Raw genomic sequence first — 24,523 nt, forward strand, 5'->3', positions numbered from 1 at the left:
TGCTCTGCACTCAAGTACACAAGTGCTTGGTTTCATGTGAGCAGTCTAAATGACTTGAAAAGAGCTGCGCATGTAAATACAGTTATATATGTACCTTACTATTCACTGGATCAGAGCACAGGTTTCAAAAGCTTTGACTCAGCTTTTTAGTTCCTCCTCCTGGCTCCTGAAATTAATGATTCAATAACAAAAACAAACACTGGATAGTTTAGTTTACTCCTATGAGTTTTTTATTCCATTTGAGTGAACCAATACATTCCTTTGTGAAAAGGGAAGCATCAGTTAACATTGTACATTTCTATGTGCTGTCTATTCTAATGTGGCAACAGAGAAGTTTGCAAAGTTTTTCTGCATTGTTGTAGTTGATTTAAGACTCATTTACTCTGTGACATGTTTCTGCAAAAAGCTCCTAGTGAATGTAGTAAGTCTACCTGATATTTTGTACAACTTCATGTTTTATCTCTCTACTGCTATCTGATTTGGCATTCTAGCCTACATCAGTTTAAGTAAACAGTAATCTTGACATTAGCTTCAGAAGCCATGGTACTAACAGTAGATGACATTAACAGTATAAAAGTGAAACAGTTTTTTGCACATACCTCAAGCCCACAAGTTGAGACACTTTATTAGTACCAGCACACATGCAAGAGATCACTTGAAACTTATCTTGTAGATAACAAGTAGAATGCAGAACTTTGGATACAGAGGAGTTTGTTGACTCTTACTTTATGTCTCACTTACTTTGTCCTGTTGGAAACTATGGCAATATCCTGCCTACAGTCTTACCAGTACAAGTCCTTCAACATCTGAGTGCAAGGTCCACTCCAGGTCATGTTTTTACATCTTGGAACACCAAATACATTTTCTTATTGCTATTTAGAGTAATTACAACAGTAAAAGTCAGGTACAAGACTTGGAAGCCTTATAAGAACACTTGCTTTCCAACATCTGACTCGAGAAGAAAGGAGATACGGCAGCTGAGGATATTAAATGCAAGAAACAGTAAGGTCACTGACTGCACAGCTGACGTAGTAAAAGAAATTTCTTTCTTTTACTAATTTACTAATTTACTATTTTACTAATTTCTAGTAAAAGAAAGGTTCAGCAAAAAAATGAAAAGAATCAGAGATGGCAGGACAGTATGTTTATCCTAGGATTAATCCTCCCCCGTTTTTCCATGAACATTGTATTTAATTAACATTTGGTTACTCGTTGTGGCCAAAAGCACACACTGGATGAAAGCCTGGCACCGAGGAGCTGCAGGCTAACACATCCCCGTCCCAGTCCCCGGCAGCTGCCCCATGCTGCCTGCTCACTGCACCAGCCCTCGAATGGAGGAATTGCCTTTGTAAATGCTGAGCTGATTGCAGGACACCTTGGCGTGATTCCTGGCCCCGGGACAAAACCTGGCACCCGGTGGGCACAGCCTTCGGCAGCAGGTACCGTGGCGTGGTGCTGCCCTGGCTGAGCCCTGGCCCCTGGTACCACACGCCGGGGCTGCAGGCAGACAACTACACGCCTGCTGTGGCTCCACCACCCTTTTCCCCCTTCTCTACAAGGTAAGGAGGTATGTTGGCCCCGTTTCTGATGAGGGTCTCAAGACAGCAGAGTACCTCAAATAATAGCAGCATTAAAAGTGTTAGCATTGCAATTGGCAGCCTGTCTCAGCAGTCACTTCTGTAACTCACCAGAGAGAGGGGTTTTTTTCCTAAAAAGAGTGTAGCCTATACCAAAAGCAAGTGTCTCAGTGCTCTCGAAGGTCTGCTGTGCTGACACCCTGCACAGCCTTGGGTCTGCGAGTTCAGAGGCATTCTTCTCTCTTGTGCTGCTTTGGGTTTTGGTTTGTTCTTCAGTGGTGTTCCTGTCTAGCTAGTTGCAAACAAGATTTGTGCTATCTTCTTTCATAATAAAAGAATTTTAAAAAAAGAATTTTTAAAAATGCTTCTACGCTTTCCATCTTTCCATCTGTTTTTTGCATCAGGAGAACAGGAAAAGAGGAATTACTTCTCAAGACCAGCCAGTGCTTGCACAGAACTTGGAAATGTCCTCAGCAGTCTTTGCACAATCTAGGATACAGTTAAGGGAATAAACTGAGACTATGAACATAAACTCTCATGTACAGATGCTCGCTGGATGTCTGAATGCTACTAGGCTCACTGGATCAAATATTATATCCAGAGAAATGCCTGCTTTGTACTAAGGTATACTGATATTATGTGGAGAACAATATAGTTCAACTCATTGTCTACATTTGAAGGTCAGAGACTGAAAGGGAGGATGTGGAGAACATATTATAAAAAGGGAAAATGAGTAATGAAAGGAAGAATGCAGTTAGAAATAAGGTGCTGGGAGGGTCTTGTGAGCCTGAGCCATAATGTGAAGCACAGATAAAAAAGCATGATCAGTAACCACAGATAGCCATGTGACTGCAGGTCCTGTAGCCAACACCCCAATACCGTGGAGTTTTCTCCCCAACATGACATTTTACCCACTCTGAAGGCCTCCGGAAAGTGACCTGCAGGAGAAGACATCTGCTGGGTCATTTCAGAAGGAGAAGGGAAGAAGGTCCTCTGAAGACACAAGTGATAGGTAGCAACTGAGCCTTTTTTTCTACCAATGACTTGTCAAGCCAGCTGTGAAAGTTCACGCTTTTAATCACAGACTTATTAGGATCCATATATATTTAATCAAGATTGAAGCTCTGAAGGTGTTCTAAATGCTTCTACAGATAATACTGTATGTGCCTTGCATTTCGACATTCAGGTGATCGTCCTAATGCTGAGGTAAAATCCAGACTTCTTGCACTGATCTTTAAAAGCAAGCAGTCACTTCCCAGTTACACCATCAGTTTGTTTATTTACATTTAGCAAGCTGCCTATTAAAAAAAAATGCTGAAAATATTTTGATTAAAAGATAGTTCAGCTCATCCAACCATGTGCATTCGTGTTGGGGCTGGTGGAAGCTGTGGTCTTGTGTCGCTTCCCATCACCTTCCGGAAGAGAGCTGCCGAAACAGGAATGCTGCTTCATATGCAGGTAACAGACACATTCCGCTGTTGCGCCTTTGCAATAGCCCTTTGCTGCCCCAGTGCCCCCAGTTTTCCTTCTGCTGGCACCTCCATCTGTGGTTACAAATTAGGGTCCCGTGAAGGAGGTGGCCGACTTGACTGATGCCACTTGATCATGCTGCCAGATCTTCCACTGCTCATTTCCTGCAGCACAATCTGAAAGAAAGCCGTTTCCATGCCTCAGCTGGTCTGGACAAAGATAAATCTGAAAGCTGCCTAGTGACTACTGTATAAACATACAAAAACTCTGATGATCTAAGCTACAAGGCTTCAGTTCTTTGGTATAATGAAGTGAAGCAGATGCCAAGAAAATAATTACCGGAAAGTTTTCTTTTGACAAACTTATGATAGAAATTTCTCAACGGCTTCAAGGAACTCTGTGGACGAGCTAAGCCCTTCCAAGTCCAGCAGATTGCCCTTTTTGTCATGAAAGTGGAATAACTCAGTCTCTTCCTCCTCAAGTTCCTCTCGAAACAGGTTGGTCTCTGATGTAGGAATGATGATGATGCGTGGGACTGTATTGCTAATGATAGAGCCCAGGGCTCCATTAACTTGACTTTCTTGAGTTGCCATCTGTGCAGTACTTAAGCCTCCTCCTCTGCTGCTGCTGTTCAAAGCAACAGGCAGAGAAGCTGCTCTCAGGGAGCTGGCCACGAGTGTTGCAGAGGGACTGTGTAGGACTGGACGCCCAAGCATCTTCTCCAAACAGCTGGAGGAGAGTGAAACCTGGAGTGGAGACATAAACTTTAGTGTTGTCATAAGGCATATGACTACAGAAACCAGTGTTTGAAATATTCACTACCACTAGTTGCTATTTGAGTCACCAGTCATATTTTCTAAATGGCTGAATCATTGACTAGAAAGAGGGAAAATCATGATGTGTTAACATCCACAGCTTGGAAAGTGGTATATTAGCTAAAGCAAAAGAAGACATGCTCAAATATCAGCAGAGACCAAGAATAAGAAAAAGAAGAAATGAAAAGCCCCCTCCTATATCTGACATTTCATGTTTTGAAAAATATTTCTCCATTGTTAAGACATCTCAAGGTATTGAATAATTGCACTCTCTCTCTCTCTCACGGAAGCGATCTCACAGAAGACTCTAGAACACTGTATTCTTTATTTGCCTAAAGTTTCATCATCCTTGTGACAACCTCTGTCACAGTGTCCCCAGAAGGCTCCTGGTGCTGCCTTGGGGCAGTGGGTGGCTTTGCATTAGTAGCTTGGATAATGCTTCCACCAGCAAAGAAGTGAATAACAGTGGCTGTGATTTTGCTTTATTAACTATTTCCCGATTGCCTGTTTTGAGAGAACTCTAATTTCTAACTTGACCCTGATGGCAACTTCCCTGTGATCTTTCTAGAACTTATCGTGCACAGTATGTAAAACCAAAGTAAATGAAGTAAAAGTTTTGCAAGTGTTAGTTAATATTTAAATACACTGGCAATGGAAGGCATGAGTGATCAATCTGGGTTGCTTTAGAAAATGACAGTTATGGTTATAAAATCGCTGTCCTAGATATAGAGTGAAGTTAGAAGTCCCTCCTTCCTGAGGAAAGATGAGCTTTTAAAGTAAAATGCAGTTTTTATTTTATTACTATGTGTATACTCACGAAGCCTAATGGAATTCAGGGTATGACTAAGCTTTACTCAAATTGCTGTAAAGCATATTTCAGAGTTATAGTTCAATTTCTTTCTCTGAATATGATTGTAAAGTATAGTAAATAGCTTCACTGAATCTCTCCATAGCTTGAGCTTCCCATAATAGTTTTGTAAAATTTTTCCTCTATTGCAGATATTTCTGTTCTAGTAATAAATCTCATTAATTCAACTTTAGGCTTCTTCAAGCATTCAGGCATGTAATTTGCATGGATTTATAGGGGTTTGGTACTGAAACACCTTTTAAAAACGTTAGATCAGTTTCTAGCCCAGCAGGGACTCTAATCTTGGCCCCCTTTTTCTCCACCTAGTCTGGAGTGTGTGATATTGCCTTTATACTAACAAACTAAGTGGGTCCTTAACTCAAATGGGGAAGAGGTTTTTTTAGGTTGTTTTTTTTTTTTTTTAATGATTTAGGGGTCTTAGTCTTAGCAAGTAGTTTGGCAGAGTATGTTATTGTATAGAGTAGGTCTAGTCGGGTTTTACAGACAAAACCCCAAGCATTTGTTTTTCACACTTTTTTTTTTAGTTAAAAATCTGAATTTTTAGTCTATCTCCCCCTCTCTCTCTCTTTCTTTCAGTCTAGGTTTAAATTTAGGTACCGGTATATACTGAAGCATTGTGTAATTCTACTCCACAAGCAGGGATCGTTTACCAGTCCCCATCGATAATGATTTCTCCAGCCGTTGTACCTACTCAAGTGGAGGAAAGCACAATGTGCAAAAAAAAAAGTGGTTGAAATCAACGTGACAGAGAAGAAAAGTCTGTTCTTCCAAAGCAATAATAGCAATAGAATGAAAAATACCAAAACCTAAACCCACTCCTGCCTGCTTCAAGTGCTGTTTTCACCGCAGCAGAAGGATGGGTTTCTTTTGGATGTGGCTTAGTGAGCAGGACACCACTTCCAAGGTTTTTTTAGTAGTTTTCATGTGGGTAGTTCCCTTGACAAAATACCTGGATGCACAGAGCACACTTGGCAACTCTCCTGTGAAATCAAATATCCAAACCTATCTTACTCTCATAATACATGCCTGCATTTTAGTGCTTCCAAAAAGGCCTCTTCACTGCCACACCAGGTTTCCAGGTGTCTACATCAAAGCCGTGGTCATCCTAACTAACTGCAGTAAGTCATGGCGCTGGGTCATATCTTTGTGGCAGCACCGAAAACAGTCCAGTGAGTTTTTATGCTCTGGAAAGCACCAAGCCTGGGTCACTGAATGGCTTTTTTACTCTCACTTGAGGGATGCCTTTTCTTTTTTGAAAACCTGTCTGCAACTGTGCATTAAGGAAATTTAATCTCAGTCTGAAAAGAATTCAGAGGTATGTAAATTTTTTAGATATTGTTGAGATGGTCTTCTTAAAGAAAGCAAAGGAAGTGTGAGGTTCTTTTCCTAAAAAAATTTTAGATTGTGTTAAATCAAGTAATTAGGTGACCCTTCACCAACTTCACACTTATATTTTCATAAGTGAACACTTTTGGAAGTGCCATAATTGAAATTCAGTCATAGACAATCTGGAAGTGCTATTAAAACCTTAAAATAATTATCTAAAAATGCAGTGGGCTTTCTTTAGGGTTGGTGGGGTTTTTTTTAAGGATAAATGGATGGCCTTATAGTGAAACACTGTCACTGAGCTTGACAAATAAGTATTTATTCTGATAAAATGAATATTGGTGTATTGCATTTAGCTAACACACAAAGGACCTTCACACCACACAGGAATCTTTGTTGAAAATATGAAGAAAAGCAAATGAAGCTTTGAACATTCAGTGTGAATAAACTCCACTCATCTCAATGAACACCACTGAAAGCCTCAGCATGAAAGTACTCTGTTTAAAGGTTATTTATCAAAATAATCCAACAGATGTCTTTCAAAGACCAAGTGTATTGTCTGAGCCTTCTTGTGGGCTATGTGGTTACTAAATTCCAGAATACAGAAATATTTAATTACTGAACAATTTTATGCAGACCACCTCAGATTTATTTTCCTCCTACTTCCTTGTGAGACTGCAACCTGGTGATTCTCCAGAACCTGGAGACAATCTCTTGGATCATTTGTCTTTGCCACTTGCCTACAGCCTTGGACACACTGAGCTACTGATGGAGGGCAGTGGAGGTGGTTTGAGCCCGTGTTGCCTGACACCATGTCTGAAGCCGTTGTTTTCCCATCAATACTATTCACAACAGTGACAAGAGAAGACCAAAGTTTCTCAGGACCTGATCTTGAGACACATGAAACAAGACAGGGCAGATGCATGCAGGAGCCAGGTCATTGGATGGCTGGAAATTTCCAGAACAGCTCTTGCTTTAAACTACGCTGTCTCTAGACAATTAGCCTCAGAGCTGAAAGGGCACACTGGGGACAGAAGCAGATGCTGTAGCTGCCCAAGGTGCAGGTCTTTGGTTACACGTACTAGAGTAACTCCGTGAAAGGGTACCTCCATCAAAAAGTGGGTCCTACTCAGTCCAGACACAGGCAGGGGATTGTAAGTCCTTTCTTTTCATGAAAATGCAGCACTGATATATGCTTGACATTATACCACCCATGCAAATACTCGTTTTGAAACTGGTTTTACAGTTCTGGAAGAAGCTGACTAGTGGATGACCTACTGTTCCCATCCTCAGCAGTTCCTCAGGGATTGAGGTGGTCCTCAACAGCATGACACCCAACCTCAGCGGTTTGGGCAATGAGTGTGATGCATCCACAGAAGATGTGCTGAGTACTTACCGTCTCCTCTCTCAGTGAGGGAAGGGTGGCAGCTGCCAGACTCTCCCACCCTTAGGGAGAAATGGGAGTTGCTTTCTTGTCTTCCCCCTCAACAAAAATAGAACATTTTAATGTACGCTGAAAAGAAGAAAAAGGGTGGCTTCTATAAAGTCAAACTCCGTTTTGAAGTCCTGATTTTGCAATAAAAGGAGGCTGCCACACTGTGGACACGAGGGCCAGGGTGAGAGGAACCAGAGCTGGGGTAGACAAACAGGCGAAGAAATCAACTTCTTCCATTTGATGCTACTGGCTGTGCTTCAATGCAGCTTTAGAGCTATGAGCTGATGACGGTTTTCCAAAAACAGGCAACGTATCAGTGAAAAAAATCTAATGAGGCATTATTGGCATTCTCAGTAGTCACAAAAAAAGAAATAACAGCAAGGATGAAGAGGACATCAGAATCAGTATAAATAAAGCCTACAGATGAAACAGATGGGTGTAAAGGCTGAATTATTTTTCCAGGAATGATGTACTGTAGCAAAATTAACATTAAAAAAGAGAATCCCCAGCACAGACTTTTTTCCTTACCTTTTCTGCAGTTACTGCATCACCACTGCAGGTCTTTGGAAACAGGTCTGTCTTCTCCTGTCTCGGACTTGTTGAGAAAGAATGACTTCGGCGAGGCTGCAGTTTCTTATGAGCTGGCTCTACAGGGTCAAGATCTACATCGCTCCAGGTCTAATCACAAATGATGAAGGATTTCAGCCAGTTGCATCCTTCCCCAAATTCTAAAATCTCTCAAACTCTAGCAGAAACCATGCACACTTACAGAAAACTAAAGCTGTTCTAACACAGGTCTCACACTCAAACTTCGCCTGGGGAGAGGCTTGATTTTTGTTCTTGTTGCTTACTCTGTACTATTTTTCTGAACCAAAAAAATCTTTGAAATAATGAAAAATTATTTAATCTCTTTTCACCAGGATGTTTTTCACCCCTTTTTATCTTATTGTTTGTGCTATGCTTATAGCTGCATAGCACCTGAAGTCTAAAGATGGGAGCACATGGAACTAATCTGTTTAGTATGGCTTATGACATTCTGCGTGACCATCAGCTGGTACAAAATCCAGGATGTGAACAGGTCCAAAGTCACATTTGTGTACACCCCAGCTGGATACCCATAACACTCAGGGCTTCTCAAGCCCCATGAGCTTGCTTCTTCTCTGAACTGCCATTAGTGGATGGGAGGCAATAGGTGTTCCATTTCCAGCTTTGGGCAGAGGCCATCCATCATCCCTAACCTTGTTCTGACTTTTTGATTGAGTATCAGTGATGATATCATCCCTCTGTTTTCCACACCAGCTTTTAAATACGGATAGATAGATAGAGCTCCACACAAGTGGGAAGCTAGAACATAATTCCACTGCATCACCTTGCTCATACATCTATGTATTGCTGCCTGCTTATTTCTCATCCCTTGGAGAATCAATCTGTAAATACAACTTTATGTGACTCACGAATATGTTGGCTCTCAAAATTAACATGTACATAACACACAGAGAAAAGTGTTGGTGGCAACAGCTGCATCTTTACAGTGTTGTTGGTATCATTCCTGCCCATCAATACTTTAGCGGAGCATTCCAAAATTTCACTTGGTGCTGCTGTCATGTGAGAGTTGTTGAGCTTAGCTTTTATTTCAACAGCTGCTGTTTCAGCTGAAATTTGTGCAGCTGCATGGAGCTGTTGGTTGCCCCAAGAACAATTACCTTTGGCTGCATCAACTCGGCACAACACAGCACTGCGCATCGCTGACAGCAGGTGTTTTATTTGAGACTCCTATATCAAAGTTGTGCCAAAGGCTGAAGCATCTTAACCACATCATCCCATCTCTTTAAACACCAACCCCAACCAAACACACACAATAACCTGCTAACCCAAATGGACCAAAACCAAGCAGTGACCAACAGTGAAGAACAAGGAGCTTCTTGGATCAGGATGAGCGATCCATCTGATATTACTTCATTTGACATCAAACAAAGGATTAATGGGGAGAGAATTCAGGAAAAAACTTTGAGTCAGGGAATTTTAAAAGGTAAAAGGAGGAAAAAAGTTTAGAAATAAGTAAATGAGAAACCTCTCTGTTTTAAACTGTGCCAGCACATTTCCGTGTCACTACAGCTGCTATCTAAAACTAGTGAATGAAGCACAAGCATAAGCAGACAAGCAGTCCCCACGATCTCAAGCGGGATACAGATATATTTGTGGGTGCTCTGTTTGCTTAAGCTGTTAAACAATCCCCCACAAAATACGCTCTTTTTTATCACAGGGTATTGGCAGGTTGCATATACTAACCTCATATTGCAAGGATAGTCTGGGTATTTTACAATTTACGAAATCATCACGGTTGATACTCTCATGCATCATTGGGTAATCAGTGGTCTGTGAATGGAGTTAAATCAGCAGGATAGATTACCTCATTTTCATTTACTTTGCAACAGAATATTTATACATTTATTTACATCTTTAAGAAACAAGACAAATGCTGAATTTCACAGCCCATACAAAGTGAGTCACTCTTCTGTCTCGTTAAGGTCTTTTGCCCTAAAAGAGTGATAACCAGATAAACATGAAAGTGCTCCCCATGCCCTGAAGACTATGAGAGCCTAGGCAAGCAAATTTGGGGATCCTTGTGCTGTGTGGTGTGATACAGTAGCGTCACACTCCACAAGAGTCCCATCACACACTTCAAACTCATGTGGGCTCAGATCTGAAAGACAGTATGCTAAAAAAGGCTTTGCCCAGGCTAAAAGAGGCCTTTCACTCTTCTATTTAATGTTTTAATTCAAATGAAATTTTATGGTAGACATATTTTATAAGACATTATAGAAAAATCTTTTCACTTCTAGACTAGGTGTCTCCTGAGAAGTAGCTTCTCCGTTGCATAGCATTTAAACACTTTCTAATTCTCAATAACAAAACATGCCGGATTTCAGTGATTTCATGATCTTTAATTATCATCATTAGTACTCTTCGTAATATAGTGACCTGTGGGCTGTTTAGTGATAGCCAGGAATGCTGCTGGGGTATGTGATACACAGGCACAAGTGGAAGAGGATCCTTGTCCCCAAACAGTTCATAACTTCACAAGCTGTATGGCTGAGACTACCCAGAAAAGTGCAATTAGCCATTTTAACTGGAAGTCTACCTAATGCAGCTGTACGGTTTGGGTACAAGAGAGGCAACAACATGGACTGTGAAGTAACCCGCCTTTTGTAACAGGATATATTTGGTTTCACTGAGCCTCAGGTAGCAAGCCCTCCCCTGAGGCACTTAAAGTGTTTTTTTGTTCTGTTTTTTGATTTCACAGCCACAACGCCTGAATTTCTTGTCAGCACCCTGGGCATAGTGCTAGCAGTGGCTGGGACTGCTTGATTTCCCAGTGAACAGTGCATTTTTTGCTCGGGTGTGTTTGCTTTACTGTCTTTCTGCTGTGAAAGAGTTCAGAAATCTCCCTGGTGCTGTTATCTGAAAGGAGCAACTTCCATTTCTCCAGCAGAAAATGCAGCGCCAAATCATCTTGTTGGAGAACGGTGCACTGCTTGTGCTGGTTTTTCTGGTGGTCCTAGGTCCATTTCCAAATCAAGGACCCCAGGCTTCCCAAAAATGCTCAGCGTGGTTACAGTTTCACTGAAACGTAGGTCCACGGTCTGACTCTCGGAGACAGCGCCCTGAAAGCAGCAGCCTGCAGGTTACAGCACGCAAATAACCGAGCCCCATCCTTGCTCAGACCACTGCCACCTGGCTTAATGGGAGTTTGCCCCTCTTCGTGAAAGGTTACCGACGCAGCCGTCGCTCTGGGAGGTTTCTTACGCCGGAGCTGAGCGCGGCGCAGCGCGGGTCCCCGGGAAGGCCAGCCCCAGCCCAGCGCCTGCTGCGGATGCCATCCCTTCCTGGCAGCCACCTTCCCAGAGCCTCGGCAGGCAAGGCCGCCTGTGTGTGACTTAGAGAGGCAGGAGAAGTCATGCCAAGAGGGGCTGTGAGGAATCCCAAGGGATCTTTTCATTTCTAACTCCCCCTATCCTACTGCTTGGATACTTGGGGTACACTGCTAACGAAACTCCCCACCTGGCTCCAGGCGCAGGAGAATTCCGCTCCTCATGGGTAAAATCCAGGGAAACAAATCAAAAAGTTTCCTGTCTACAGAAAATGGGCTTCTTTGAAATAATAACACAGCTTTTGCACAGATTTTAAAACTTTAGAGGGGATACTGTTTTCCTGTCCTCTAGCCCCCTCAGGCACTGAATTTTCAGAAGTGGTTGGTGACAAGGGGAGTGCCTGACAATGGCTCTTTTTAATTCACATCAAAGACTTAACCTCAACATCCATGAGCCCAATAAGCATGTGAACAATGCAGATATACTGGGCTGGATGCTTTTTTCATCAGAAATCATCACACATGAACTCCCAGAAAGGGTTTGCAGAAATGACCTCACATGACCCCCAAAATTTAGCTATCCCCCCTCCTCTTTTCCATTCTCTAATTTTGGATACGTATTTATAGAATCACTTATTTTGGGAGTTGGAGAAACATCATACTCACTTTCCCGCATGGAAACAAGAAAAGACTTACCGCTTCTCCAGTGGAAACTGATGAAATGCAAGTGCTCTTAGTCCTGCCAGCAAGAGAATGGTGGCTGGAGAGAGAGGTCCTGAATGATGACTCATTTATGGAGCCTCTCAGGAGGTCATTCTTTGATATTCGTATTAGGAACCTTAAGCAGGGAACAGCATTGTGGATGGTTTTTCTGAAGGAAAATGGGAGAAGGAAGAAACACAACAAATGGCACATTGACAAGGTAGCTTTGAAAATCATGTGGTGAAAGTACCATCTCTTTCCACAACCTCAGCATGGCTACTGTTTTGATTGAAAAGGTTTTAAAGACTATGTGGAAACCGCGTGGTACATCTAGTGGAAACCATTCAACAAGATGAAAGGAAAATAGCAGGTGGCTTCTGGGCCTCGAATCAAAACACGCCTGGAAGAATCGCATGGATAAGAATTGGAAATACCTTGAAGGACACGATTGCTCATGATTTGGTTAAAAGGTTAACCTAGAAAACTTTGAAGTTATCTGGTATGAAGGTCTTTTCTGTGCAAAGCCACAGGATGAGTGGAAAAAAAAGGAAAGGGGAGAGGGCCAGAAGAATCGGATATTGTTGTTTATTTGTATCATGGCAGCTTCTGTAAACTCCTGTCAGGAATTAACACTCTGTACAAGCACACAGAAGAGGGATGATCTAGGCCCCAAAGAACTTAAAACCTGCCTTATTCATTAAATAATCATCTCAGCAATGGTTGCATGAGTTTATTCCTCCTGGCCCCAGCCCCGGCCCCGTATGGAGCAGAAGAGCCCAAGAGCCTCCCCTGCATGATGCCAGCTGACTTTGCTCCTCGCTGCCACTAAGGACTGGCAGGGCAATGCGTTTGGTATAACACCTCCCAATGCCACCCCATCCATTATTTCAGCCCAACAGGTGGAGCTAATACTGGCACAGAAATAAATGAACAAGTCACGAAGCAAGGCAGCAACAAGGCATATGGCAAAGAACAGATACGCAGGACTTACGGTTCAATGGAGGATGTTAGCACATGGACTTCATACTGAGATGCAAGTCAAGTGGATGTGTATTGTAAAATCTCTGCTTTTATGCAAATCTGAAAACCAGGTGTGTTGAATAACTACTACATTTTAAGTCATAATTTCTGTTCTCAGAAAAGATCACACATGTTAAAGTCTCAGAGACCCGATGCTGGGATCACAAGATGAGAACACTGTTGATCCAAAAAAAAAAAGAAACCCACCACCACCAAACCTCAATACTTGGCATTATCACCACTCTCAGTATACCAGACTTCTGTGTGTCTTTCCTCTCTAAATTCAAAGGCAACTGAACAGCAGTTCTGTGCCTACAGTGGGGAAGAGGACTGAAGAAAGGTTGCACCATCATTCCTGATTCTGCCAAGATGCCTGCCGGTGAGCTGGCAGAACCCTACCATGCTGTTTGGGGGTGCAGGAGCCTGCCCATGTGGTGCTGGATAAAAAAGTAAGAGCTAATGTTGTGCAGAAAATAAAAAGTTTTGAGAATCAGCAATGGTTTACAGGACATGAGAAAATGGTAAGCCCCCGTTAAGTTATTTTTCATGCTGAAGAGCTGAAGTTAGTGCTGAAAATGCATCTGCCAGTTTTTTCCCCAGCTGAGAAGCTAAACTACTTCCCTCAGACACAGATGTAACTTCTGAAGTCTGGCACAGCCTATCTGGGGCTGTAAACTATTCAATAACTTCAAGTTGGTGTAAAACACAGCGACGTGTTTATGTGGTGGGCTTTCATGCAGAGACCTCCTCATGCTGGAGGTTCAGGAAATGTATGCCTGATGGTGAATTTCAAGGGCAATGTAAGAACACTTTTGATGTCTTGAGGGGCCAGAGTTTCAATATTATTAATATTTGGGATGTCTGTCGGAGGACATTTTGTGGGATGGGGTGAAAGTACAAATTTTGAAGGGAATTTTAATAATGTACATGTGAAATACAGAATAGGTATAAACTCAGGTGTTTATTTGATGATATTTTTATAATCCTCTGAAATAAGAGTCATTCAAAGTCAAATATGTAGTAATTGCAAACAATTTTTTGAGAAAATACTGCAAATCAAAATTATTCATGATTATTCAGTTCTTTGTGATGGAGCAGTTTTGAAAAAATCCTTTTCGTGTAATTGTGCTTCGCTTACAAGCGACTGGAAACCTGGAGATGTAGAATTTCCCTGTTTGCTGTGAACAAATGAGTACAAAACCTAAAACTTCCAAGATCTAAGGAGGTTTCTGCGATACCTCTAACACAGCCAAGTGATGTTCTTTCACATACTGGTTGTTAAAGGAGTGAAAACTTTTTTCTGCTCACAAAACAGCATTTCATGAATTAAAACTTTGCACACTTTTCCTTGCTTACTCACATTTGTTACTTCCGATGATACCTATCAGGAAGAGAAGTGTTTTCCTCCTTTCTGCTGGTGGGGAGTGAGTGAGCAGGGAGGGTGTAAAACGACTGACCTCTCAGACCAGTTCTTAAAAGCCAAGTGCTAGCACAAAGGTCACTATTACATTCTCACTTACGTTCATTGTAATATAGTTCTTTTTTGATTGCTTAAGGTAAGGGAACTCCACAAAAAGACTTGTTTCATTTGTTGGGATGTTAAGATGCAGTGATAACTATTCTCTGTGAAAAAAAGCATCTTGCTCTGGTAGTTGTGCACCATTGGTTTGAGCCAACCTGAACTCTTTAGATCCTGGTTTCTAGATGCCTCTTGCTAAAAAGCTTTGGAAAATAACTTAGATTTACCTCGGTTCAGTAGTTCCAATACAAAATGGCAATTCATCCCCTGCCCAAACCCTTAAGTCTTGGGCCTGAACAGACTGGCCCATTTATCTGTCATTGGATAAATTACTTTCAAGGCATAACGTGAATTATTAGAAGATTTGGAAATTATCCAAAAACCCTGATCTTTACATGCATATTCATTATTCACTGTTCAAGCAAAATTGGTCCTGCCAACGTATTTTCACCAGCTGATTTGTTGGTGTACTGTAGGTGCTTTTTTGCTTTTAAAACTACGTGCTCGATTCATCATGAGGGAGTCAACACTACTTCTTTTCCTGAGTAATTGACTCACAAGTTTATGAAATGCCTTCAAATCTACTCCATAAACACTTCGTTTGTTAATATGTCTAGAAAGACAAACTAGGAAGCAGGTAAAAAAAATAAAACAGATCACTTTTTAAGAGAGTGTCTGAAATCCCGTTGTGGATTCCAGCCGTTTTCTTCTTACAGATTCACTTAGAAAAGCCAATGATGGTATGAAAAAGACTAATTGAAGCAGTTCACTATATAGTATCTTCTTTGAAAACACTCACTTGACCTTGCAAAAATAGTGCAAGCAGTCACTGAACACAATAATTTTGGATCAGAAAAAACCACCAGGTTCATAATGTGCCAGCCAGTCATGTAGAACTTCTCATTCAACTTCTGCAAGCCATCAGAGACTATTTCATTCTCCTATTCTTAATCAAAATACTCCGCGACCTTCACAAAATAAGATGGACTCAGGTTTTAGGACAATGTAAAGCAGTGTTGGTTATGGTAGCAGACATTTCCAAACAAAATTTAGGTTTTCACCGTTTCTGGGGTATTTCAACCAGCTTTCTGAGAAACTTGACCTCTCCTTATAACCACCCCATCAGTCATCAAACGTTGAAAACAATGAACTCCGTGTCCACCTCCCAAATCCTAGTTTTCAGCAACGTAACTCAGCAGCTTTTCCACTCCTCGGCTGGGAGAAACCCCACCCCGCCGGCTCACCCTGCCATCTAGTGGCGTTTGTACATTTTCCACATTTTGCACCATGGCACCCCCGTGTTTCGTCTGACCTTTGGGCGCAGCATCCCTTTGTGGTAGTTCTGCTTTGAAACACTTGCAGAAACGTCTAGAGGTATGCTGGAGAGCAGTTCTGTTACAAGCATTTCCTCTTTTATATAATAAAGTATTTTTCACTGCCGGGGTTTCAAAGACACGTTCTGTACAGCTACGGGAGGAAATGGCATGCTCTGAGCTATATCTTCTGAGTGAGGTGTAGCTTCTTCTGAGTACACTGCAGTGAGTCGTAAAGGCGAAAAAAATGTTTAGGACCCCACCTAATGCTGGAGATAGGGCTGAGAACACAATGGAATTATATCCCTTTCCTTATATTAAACAAAAAACTCAGAACCCCCCCCCAGCTATGTTTGACAGATTTTTGGAAACGAAGCATTTTAGAAGCTTTAACAGAAGCGACTTACTTTTCCACTACTTGAACTTGTTTCTTATCTGAAACTGGGAGGACATTTCTAAATAAAATGTTGACTTCAGTAAAGCAGTTTTAGCTTGCACAGTGTCTGGGAAGTGCAGGGTAGGTTTGTCCCTGTCTGAAACTATTCAGCAGAATACCATGCCAGCTTATTTCCTTGCAAAAGTACTTTGTAACTCCTTTGAGGTCTAGCTAGCTCAAAGAGCAGGTAACCTTTCTGAAATGCAAGGTGGTTCCTTCTCACCCTTTCCCCAAATGTTGGGGACGTCTAAGCTGGTCTCTTAAAGAAGGTGTTAAAGGAAATCATAATGGACCTTCTTCTGTAAGGGGAAAGGTTTCTGATTCTTCGGAGGAGTTTCTTTAGTGGTATATTAATTTATCATTCTATTCACCTAATCTTGTAGGTTTCTGATCAGAGTGACAGTACGGAATACAGCACATTGTTACGCTTCTAATCATCTACTCTGTGGGCACAAGTTATCTCTATAGTCTCTATCCCTTACCTTCCTGCAGTCAGAGGGCCTGGATAAAAAGCAGAATTCATACCTGTCAGCTCAGAAACTCATTCACTGGCTGTGAGAGGCTTGAGAAGGAAATAAAAAGGCAAGAAAAGTTGGCTAACCATGCAGCTTACTGAGACTGAATAGTGTTTGAGTAATTGTTAGTGAAATTGTGCTGGGTTGGCACAGTGTTCTCTTTTAAAATACACAGTAATTGATATCTGTAGTAATAAGTAGAATTAAAGTCTAGTACAATTTACTTATGAAGGCACAGGTTCAGGAGTATGTCATATCTGCAAAAACACATTGAAGTGTTTCAGAGAAGCAATCAACATTACATTTTGCCCGTTGAACCCTACTAGTGTAGTGTAAAACTTCTTTTTTAAGTCAAAGCTAATATTTTTGAAAAAGGTATAGAATGGATAATTTTTTCCCTGAAACAACTAAATGAAGCAAATATCTAAACAGCCTTCAGAAGAGACTCCTTTCCACAAAGTATTTCAGAAATGTCTGCTTTATTTTTTGAAGGCAAATACCTGTTGACCAAAGTTAGCAAGCCTGCTAATGAAAAAGCAGTATTTTGAGTGTACTTGGGAAACTTACTCATTTGCAGGGAGCTCTGTCTGGATTTCCTACAGCTCTCACTTCACACACAACTTCTATGAAAGTGCTGTTTGCTTCTTACAGCGCTTCTCCCAAAGATCAGGAATTTGTTTACGTTAGTACTGAAGTTGGTGTAAAGAGAACAACTTCAGTGCTTCAGAAAACCAATCCTCGAACATATGCATGTATAGCTTCTTAAATTGGTGATGATGGAATTTTTGAGCCTGGCTGGTTGGGAGCTATTATCTGGAAAGTGCTCTTTAGCAGCCATCCCTGATATGGTGAAAGATGACCTGGAGCATCACCTCCACCCGCTGTCAGTCACGGTGTTGTGCAGCTCTGCAGGACAGAGCAGGGTTGTGAGAGGGAAGAGAGGTGAAGGGAGGGACTGTTCTCTGTTGGCCACCCCTGAGGCCAGTCTGGAGCTCCACGTGCAGTTTGAGCTGCCCTGTACCAGGTGGACGCAGTGCAAGGTCTGACCACCCAGATCCCACCATGGGGTGGTTGGGGTGGAAGCGTGTGAGGCTGAGGGAGTGGGAGTAATTTGTCCATTGTAAAAAACCCATTTGCATGTATAGTTATGCACATACCTATACGTTTACTGTACCTGTATCTTGGGTGAATTATTGCATATATGATGGGGTTGTAGATTGCAGAAGCTTTGGCAATAACTGCTGGCACAGTTTTGGAATATGGTGTTAGGGTGTTGCCTCGACTAAAACAAAGCAAAAAAATTACACACAGCTATGCCATGGATCAATAATAAATTACTAAAACATATTACTCTTTTTAACCATTTTTGTACTGTGATCTCTTGATAAGAAATATCCCTGAAACATTAATTCATTCAAATGCATTCCTTGCTCAGACGAAAGGCTTACATTTGACAGTGTATACTTGGTTTCATTCATTTGGAGAAGATGAAAGACATGCAAGTAATTAGTTATCTATTTGAGGATGACCAGGAATACAAAGAATCACCTTCCCCGTTCCTAAATTAAGCAAAAAAAGCCCAGACACTGAAAGACCCAGAACAACACCATTGTGACAATCTGGGAAAAGCGAACAGCGATAAAAAAGAAAACAGAATCAAGCCTAAAACTATTTCAGCAGCAACATCCATGCTGCACAGTAATGGGTGTCAATGACTCAGCTGCAAACACTGCAGAAGGAAGAGAGAACTGGAAGTGGTTTTAAGTCGATATTCTCCTCTTGACTTAAAGTGCCCACAGTCAATCCAATGTGATCCATGTCAGTGCAGGATAATCACAAACAATATCATAGAATCACAGAATGGTTTGGGCTGGAAGAGACCTTTAAAGATCATCTAGTTCAACCCCCCTGTCATGGGCAGGCATGTCTTTCATGAGATGTGGTTGTTAAAAGCCCCATCCAACCTGACCTTGAAACAAAGAACATCAAGAACATGCACTAACAAGACAAGTGGTCCATTTGGAGTGGAGAGCAATTGGACGAAGATGGGAGCTCAGGGGTGAAGAACTGGGAATTTAGCCTCTTTTCTGGCTTCTGTCAGAAACAACAGTTTATGGAGGATGTTTCTTGGGAGAACAGGTATTAGGAGAGAAGAGAGGTAACTCCTCCAATTCATACAAAGAAAGTATCATGGGGAGAGGAAACAGTGTATACCAAAAATCCAGATAAAAAGTCATAATCATTTTAAAAAACATAGACAAATAATCCCTTTCCTGGCTTTATACACAAGGTTATAGTGAAGAATGCAAAAACGCCTCTAATCTAAGAACTATATCAAATCCATTCAAAAGGGAGATCTGTTTCTTGTGAGTGACAGTACTAATTGTGTTTATATTTCAGAATGACCCATGCTCTTTGGATTACGTTTCCACTTACCCTGCCCAGGCAATCAAGGTGACACAAGCATATGGAGACCAGGACAAGACAAACACAATGATGACCACAAAAGCAATTTTTGCCAGTTTCCATTCATTCTTCATGGACTGAGAGAGGTAGGATTTCCGGCTGCAGGACCCCAGCTTTTGAACATCTCTGTGAGGGGAAAAAAAAATACGAATATGTCAGCAAGAGGGTGAAAAAGCAAGGTGTAACATCTCTAATACATTCTCAGCAAGATGCAAAATGAAGCAGATTTCATCTTTCCCTGCTCTAACTCTTCTTTTGTCCACTGATATTTAAAAACTCTAGAATGTAATCAATGTAGTAAAATGGTCGCAGGCATTCAGTCTGAGCTTTGTTTGCCTCTGGGACAGAGCCAGAAGAACCCCTAGGACTACAGGATGGGACTGCCATGTCCTCATCCTAACACAAGGAGGGTTTCAGGTTGGGAGGGTGAAGAAATTGGTACCCCTTGCCCTTTGTTGCTCTCAGAAGCGAAGCAAGCAAAACCGCAGCTGGATGCAAAAATCAAATCTTATGGCTTTTCCTTTTCAAGAGAGGAACAGCTTGCAGAGATTCCAGCTCATGGGGTAACGTGCTGGAATACCTGACTGCTGTGAAGAACCTGGCCCCAGGCGCTTACAGGGACATTTTTATTTCCCTGCAGATTTATTCACTGGAGAAGAGTATTTTCAGGGGGGAGTACAACAGGCAGTCCTAATATTCTTGCCAAAAAATGTCCCATTAAAATATCTTCTCATGTCAGACAAATACCCCACACTTTACTAAAAAAAAGGTTTTATGTGGTTTAACATTTTACATAGTTTAGCACAGAAATAACAGTTTTTACATATCGGTGTTGTTAAATGGAGATCTATTTCAGGCTGAAGACAGTAACTACGAGCCAGCAGGGTAACAACCTGCTTCCTGGTGCACCGTGAACATACTTGTAAAGTGAGTTTAATCTATTAGTGAGCAAAAGGCATAGAAAAATCTTGTGGGCTCTGTGCTTCACAGATGTACATTATTTTAAGGAAGCATTCCTTGCTCCTTTGCTTGGTATCAAATATGCATACGCAAAGCCCAGTAAAAACCAAGACCAATGCCAAGAATAGAGGTCAGTAAGAACTTCAGTTTAGGCACATAGCTAAACATGCTTGTAAAAATGGAATTCAACCTTGTGAAACCAAATTATTTCAACAAGTGCCTGCAGATAGGCGCGATGAAAAGCTGTTGGAGCTGATGACACTGCGAGCAGCAGGAAGCACTCGCAACTTCAGCTGGTGTTGGATCAGACCAACGATAAGTCATGGGCTCATTAGGAGAAAAATAACTTACAAAATGAAGTCACTTTAAATATCCAACACTCTGCTGATTTTTTAATTTCAAGCATAAGCCAAGTATTTGGGTGATAAAAAAGTGTCCTATCAAGCATAGCCAGATATTGTGCATGAAGTTGTGATGCTTGAGCTTGAGTGTACCACAAGGTTTTCTGGGATGCCTGCCTTAAATAAAACTGTCAAAAAATATGAGGACTGTTGCATTTACAGGGCAGCTCAAAGGCAGATGATGTTCCCATTGCTACATGATATTTATCATCCCTTGGGCCTGAAAACTGTGCTTGAATGCACAAGGACCATGTTCCTTGTGTTGCAAATCTGAAATACAACTAATCCAAGCTATCAAATTATCTGATGTGCTATGAATTACCACGCTCTGGACTAAGCTTAGAACCACCAGAGACTTGTTTCCCTACTCCAAAATACACACATTTATCCCAGTTTTTACATCAGCAAAAATATTTCTCCAGTTAGAGCTGTTAATGATCTGCTGTTTTATTTCCAATTTCAATTCAGATTAATTTTTTTTCAGATTTTTCTGAAGCTAAAGGAATTGATAAAATCTTCTAATACAAGAAAGGAGAGATTTACTTATTTCAGCTACATTACTTACCTGCCAGTACGTCTTATGGCCAGGAACATAAATACGTAGCAATGGAATATTATTATCAGGGGAATAAAAAACACGCAGCAACACAAAATCATAGTGTAACTTCTGTTTGCAGGGGAGTAGGTTACGTAGTCCCATGTACAGGATATCATCAAGCCCTCAGGCACATAGGAACCTATGAAATACATGGAATACGTTATTCACACATACACCCAAAGCTTGTGCAGGTGCTTATCCAACAACTGAGTACTTAAAGTTAACACCCATATTGTACACCTAGTCTTCAAGAGCTATGCTGGCCGTATTATACATGTGGTCTGAGAATGTGAGTGCACACATGGAGAGAAGGTCCTGACTGCCAGACTCTCTGATACACGTAGTACTCCATCTGCAATTTGTTCTGCTTGAATACAACCTGGGGGTTAGGGGGAGAAGGCTATCTGCACTGCGATAGGTGCAGATATAAGGTACAACAGCAAACCATCAGGCGGTGGCTAGGCATCCACCCGTGAACTTATCAAAACACTCATTTCTTCATACCCTAAGGAAAGCAAAAGCAGACTGCGTAAGCAACGCTAGAAGAGATAGAAAGTAGACAACATACTCCACCCGAAGAGCGGAGCCACGCTCCATCCCAGCGAGTACAGCCACACCACAGCGATGATCTGCATGGTGCGCTTCTTGGAAGTCCACTGTATGGATCGCAGGGGCTTGGTGATCACAAGGTAGCGGTCAACAGAAATAGCCAATAAGGTCATCATTGAGGTTATTCCAAAGAGTGCCCCACAGAAAGCGTACAAGTCACAGCCTGAAGCAAAGAATGGCAATGTCAGGGATTTTCTTAAAACAGACGAGTTTTTTCTCTCAGAGCCTGACATGATAAACCTCCCATTTTCCCCTGGCTCAGGACTGCTCTCCCATAAGAAGAATTTTATTAGCCTCACAATTTCATAATTATTAAGTGTTTATTAGAAAAACCACGAATGTTAATAAAACACAAGCATATGTACTTAACAAGTCCTACTCTCCACTGTGGGTTGCAACTGGGCACATTTTGTCGATGGAAAACTGCCTCGAAGAAAATCCCATCTAATTAAAGTTACATTTTCCTGGACTGTTGCCCAATATATTGATCTTAACAGGCTGCAGCAGATATCTGCCTGCTAACGACAGATGGACGTTTTGAAAAATGACTTTGGTTTATGTGGCTTAAAAATGTAGAACTGATTTAAATTGATGGCTAAAGGACCAGCTGTAAAACATAGCTGCAGCTCCTATATTTAATAGCAGCACTTAAAAAAACCCTGACAGTTTTCACATCAAACAGGGTTTCCCCTCCTCACCTCCTTTGCATTCAGGCATTGAATTAGGAGATGAAAACTCAAGAGTCTCCACAGTACAAGCCAAGACTGTATGGCTAAAATAGGCTACAGACAGTGTAGAGCCAGTGAGGTACGAGTTGGTGTTGAAAAGTACCTATATCTCCAAGTATCCACTCTCTGTGCAAGCTGTTGACAAAGCACATGGGTGCCTGAGAAGCAGACATCAGGAAGTCACTCACAGCCAAATTCATTATAAAGTAGTTTTGAGGTGTCCTCAGCTTCTTGTTGCTTAAAAAATATGAGAAATAGTTGATTTTAAACAGACAAATTGGACAGTTAACTTTATAACTTCGCTTACTAGCATAAACAAACACTATCCATGTTGGAACTGGTGGTTACTTACAGTCAATCTATTGCTAATCATCAGTCAATTGCTGTGGCTACAGATGTAGTAATTTCAAAACGATCACTGACAATGGCAGGGGGGATAGAAGGGATTTTTTCCTCTGCAAACTGAGGAGAAGTCCAGCTGTCTTGAAAAATATGGATTTGTTCTGGAGAAGAGCAGTTCCCTATAAGAGCAGTAACACTGACATGTCCTGCACTGCACAAAACCAGGATCTGAAGCAGGTTACAGAGCTGAAGGACCTGCTTTTGGTGAATCTTCAAAAGCTGCTGACCTGAAGAGTCCGCACATTACCACCAGCTAAATGACCCTTTGCAAAGTGCTACGGCACAAGCAGAGCATGCACAGAGATTTGAAAAATTGATTGTTCATATACATCTCATAAGAGAGAATAAAAGCACTCAGCTGCAGATGAATAGGCAACACTAAATGGCACAAGGAGTGTGAAAGCAGCAGCCAGTTTGCAAGCAAAGTTTATCCAAAAAACCCAAATATCACTTCCATTTTTTTTCCCCACAGCTCACCACCTCATGTAGTTTCACTTCTTAGGGATATCTGGAGTTACAACCTCTTTGGAAACTTTAAGCTGGTATTCATTACCCTTGGCTCTGGCTAAGAGGAATAAAGATATGGGTAAAGTAATAAAGAACCTCTCACTTTTACTTAGGGTTATTTGGGTGAACATACCCTTGTTTTCTGATCAAATATTATGTCTCACTACGAAGGTTAAATGAACTTGTGAGTTCATTTCACCCAAATCTACCTTAGAACTGGCACTTTTGAGGGATATACTGAGAAGGTGTAAGGCTGAACTAGCAGTCCCTCAATGTGAACAACTGTGTTGGTTGCATGGCAAAGTAAAGAGCTTTGATACCTAGAGTTCGATTTCAGGACTTTTCACAGTGTCAGGTACATTCACTTTAAAGAAGAAGTGACTTGACACACTCTGTGAGACATAGGGGGGAAGCAGGATTTTGTAAATAGCTTTGTTCTTGGAACCTGCATGCAGTAATTCCAATAGTTTGAATTAATTGTTTCTTTCCCCCCAGATGAAAGAGAGAGTTGAACAGCCAAGGCCTCTCTGATGTGCTTTAAAATATCAGTATTTGCAGCTGACATGAATTTCTTTCCTCATGCTGATAAAGAAATATTGAGAAAGAAACTGAGAAAGCCATCTCAGTGCCCCTGCAATTTTGACAAAACCTTGGGTCTCATAAATGCCTGCAACATCTGGGTGAGAGGGGGTGCAGAGGCCACACCTTCACAAGTGCTTGTGTGTGTATGGACATTTTCCTACTTTGACAATTTAATGCTTTTATTACACCAACCAAAGCAAACAAATTTCAAGAAAAAGTAAGAGCTTGTGCTGCATTTTAAAAGTCATGAAGGTATCTACAGTTCCAGGGAACTCAGTTTCCCCTTTATCTCATATTAAAAGTCAGTTATTAAAATAACTGAACTAATTTATTCATCTTAAACATTTAAGTATAAGCAACTAATGCTTGGTTCATAATCCCACTGGTGTTTCTAGCACTGTAA

At 41.4% G+C, this 24,523-nt stretch overlaps 1 protein-coding gene across 4 annotated transcripts in view; it reads right to left on the bottom strand.

Annotated features, from left to right (window-relative positions):
- Window positions 1-1,153: 1,153 nt before the first annotated feature.
- Window positions 1,154-24,523, bottom strand: part of LOC104331638 (melanopsin) — a 44,155-nt gene continuing 20,785 nt past the window's right edge. For all 4 annotated transcript variants that reach the window (XM_075421499.1, XM_075421498.1, XM_075421496.1 and 1 more), the window contains 9 exons: window positions 22,733-22,866; window positions 21,861-22,064; window positions 21,260-21,431; window positions 19,304-19,459; window positions 18,042-18,149; window positions 12,059-12,233; window positions 9,781-9,867; window positions 8,020-8,169; window positions 1,154-3,793 (listed from right to left, as the gene is read on the bottom strand). In XM_075421499.1, coding sequence (XP_075277614.1) covers window positions 3,410-3,793; window positions 8,020-8,169; window positions 9,781-9,867; window positions 12,059-12,233; window positions 18,042-18,149; window positions 19,304-19,459; window positions 21,260-21,431; window positions 21,861-22,064; window positions 22,733-22,866 — 1,570 coding nt within the window. In that variant the 3' untranslated portion in view covers window positions 1,154-3,409. The remainder of the gene's footprint in view (window positions 3,794-8,019; window positions 8,170-9,780; window positions 9,868-12,058; window positions 12,234-18,041; window positions 18,150-19,303; window positions 19,460-21,259; window positions 21,432-21,860; window positions 22,065-22,732; window positions 22,867-24,523) is intronic.

The sequence above is a fragment of the Opisthocomus hoazin genome, chromosome 5 (genome assembly GCF_030867145.1).
Source record: "Opisthocomus hoazin isolate bOpiHoa1 chromosome 5, bOpiHoa1.hap1, whole genome shotgun sequence".
NCBI lineage: Eukaryota > Metazoa > Chordata > Aves > Opisthocomiformes > Opisthocomidae > Opisthocomus > Opisthocomus hoazin.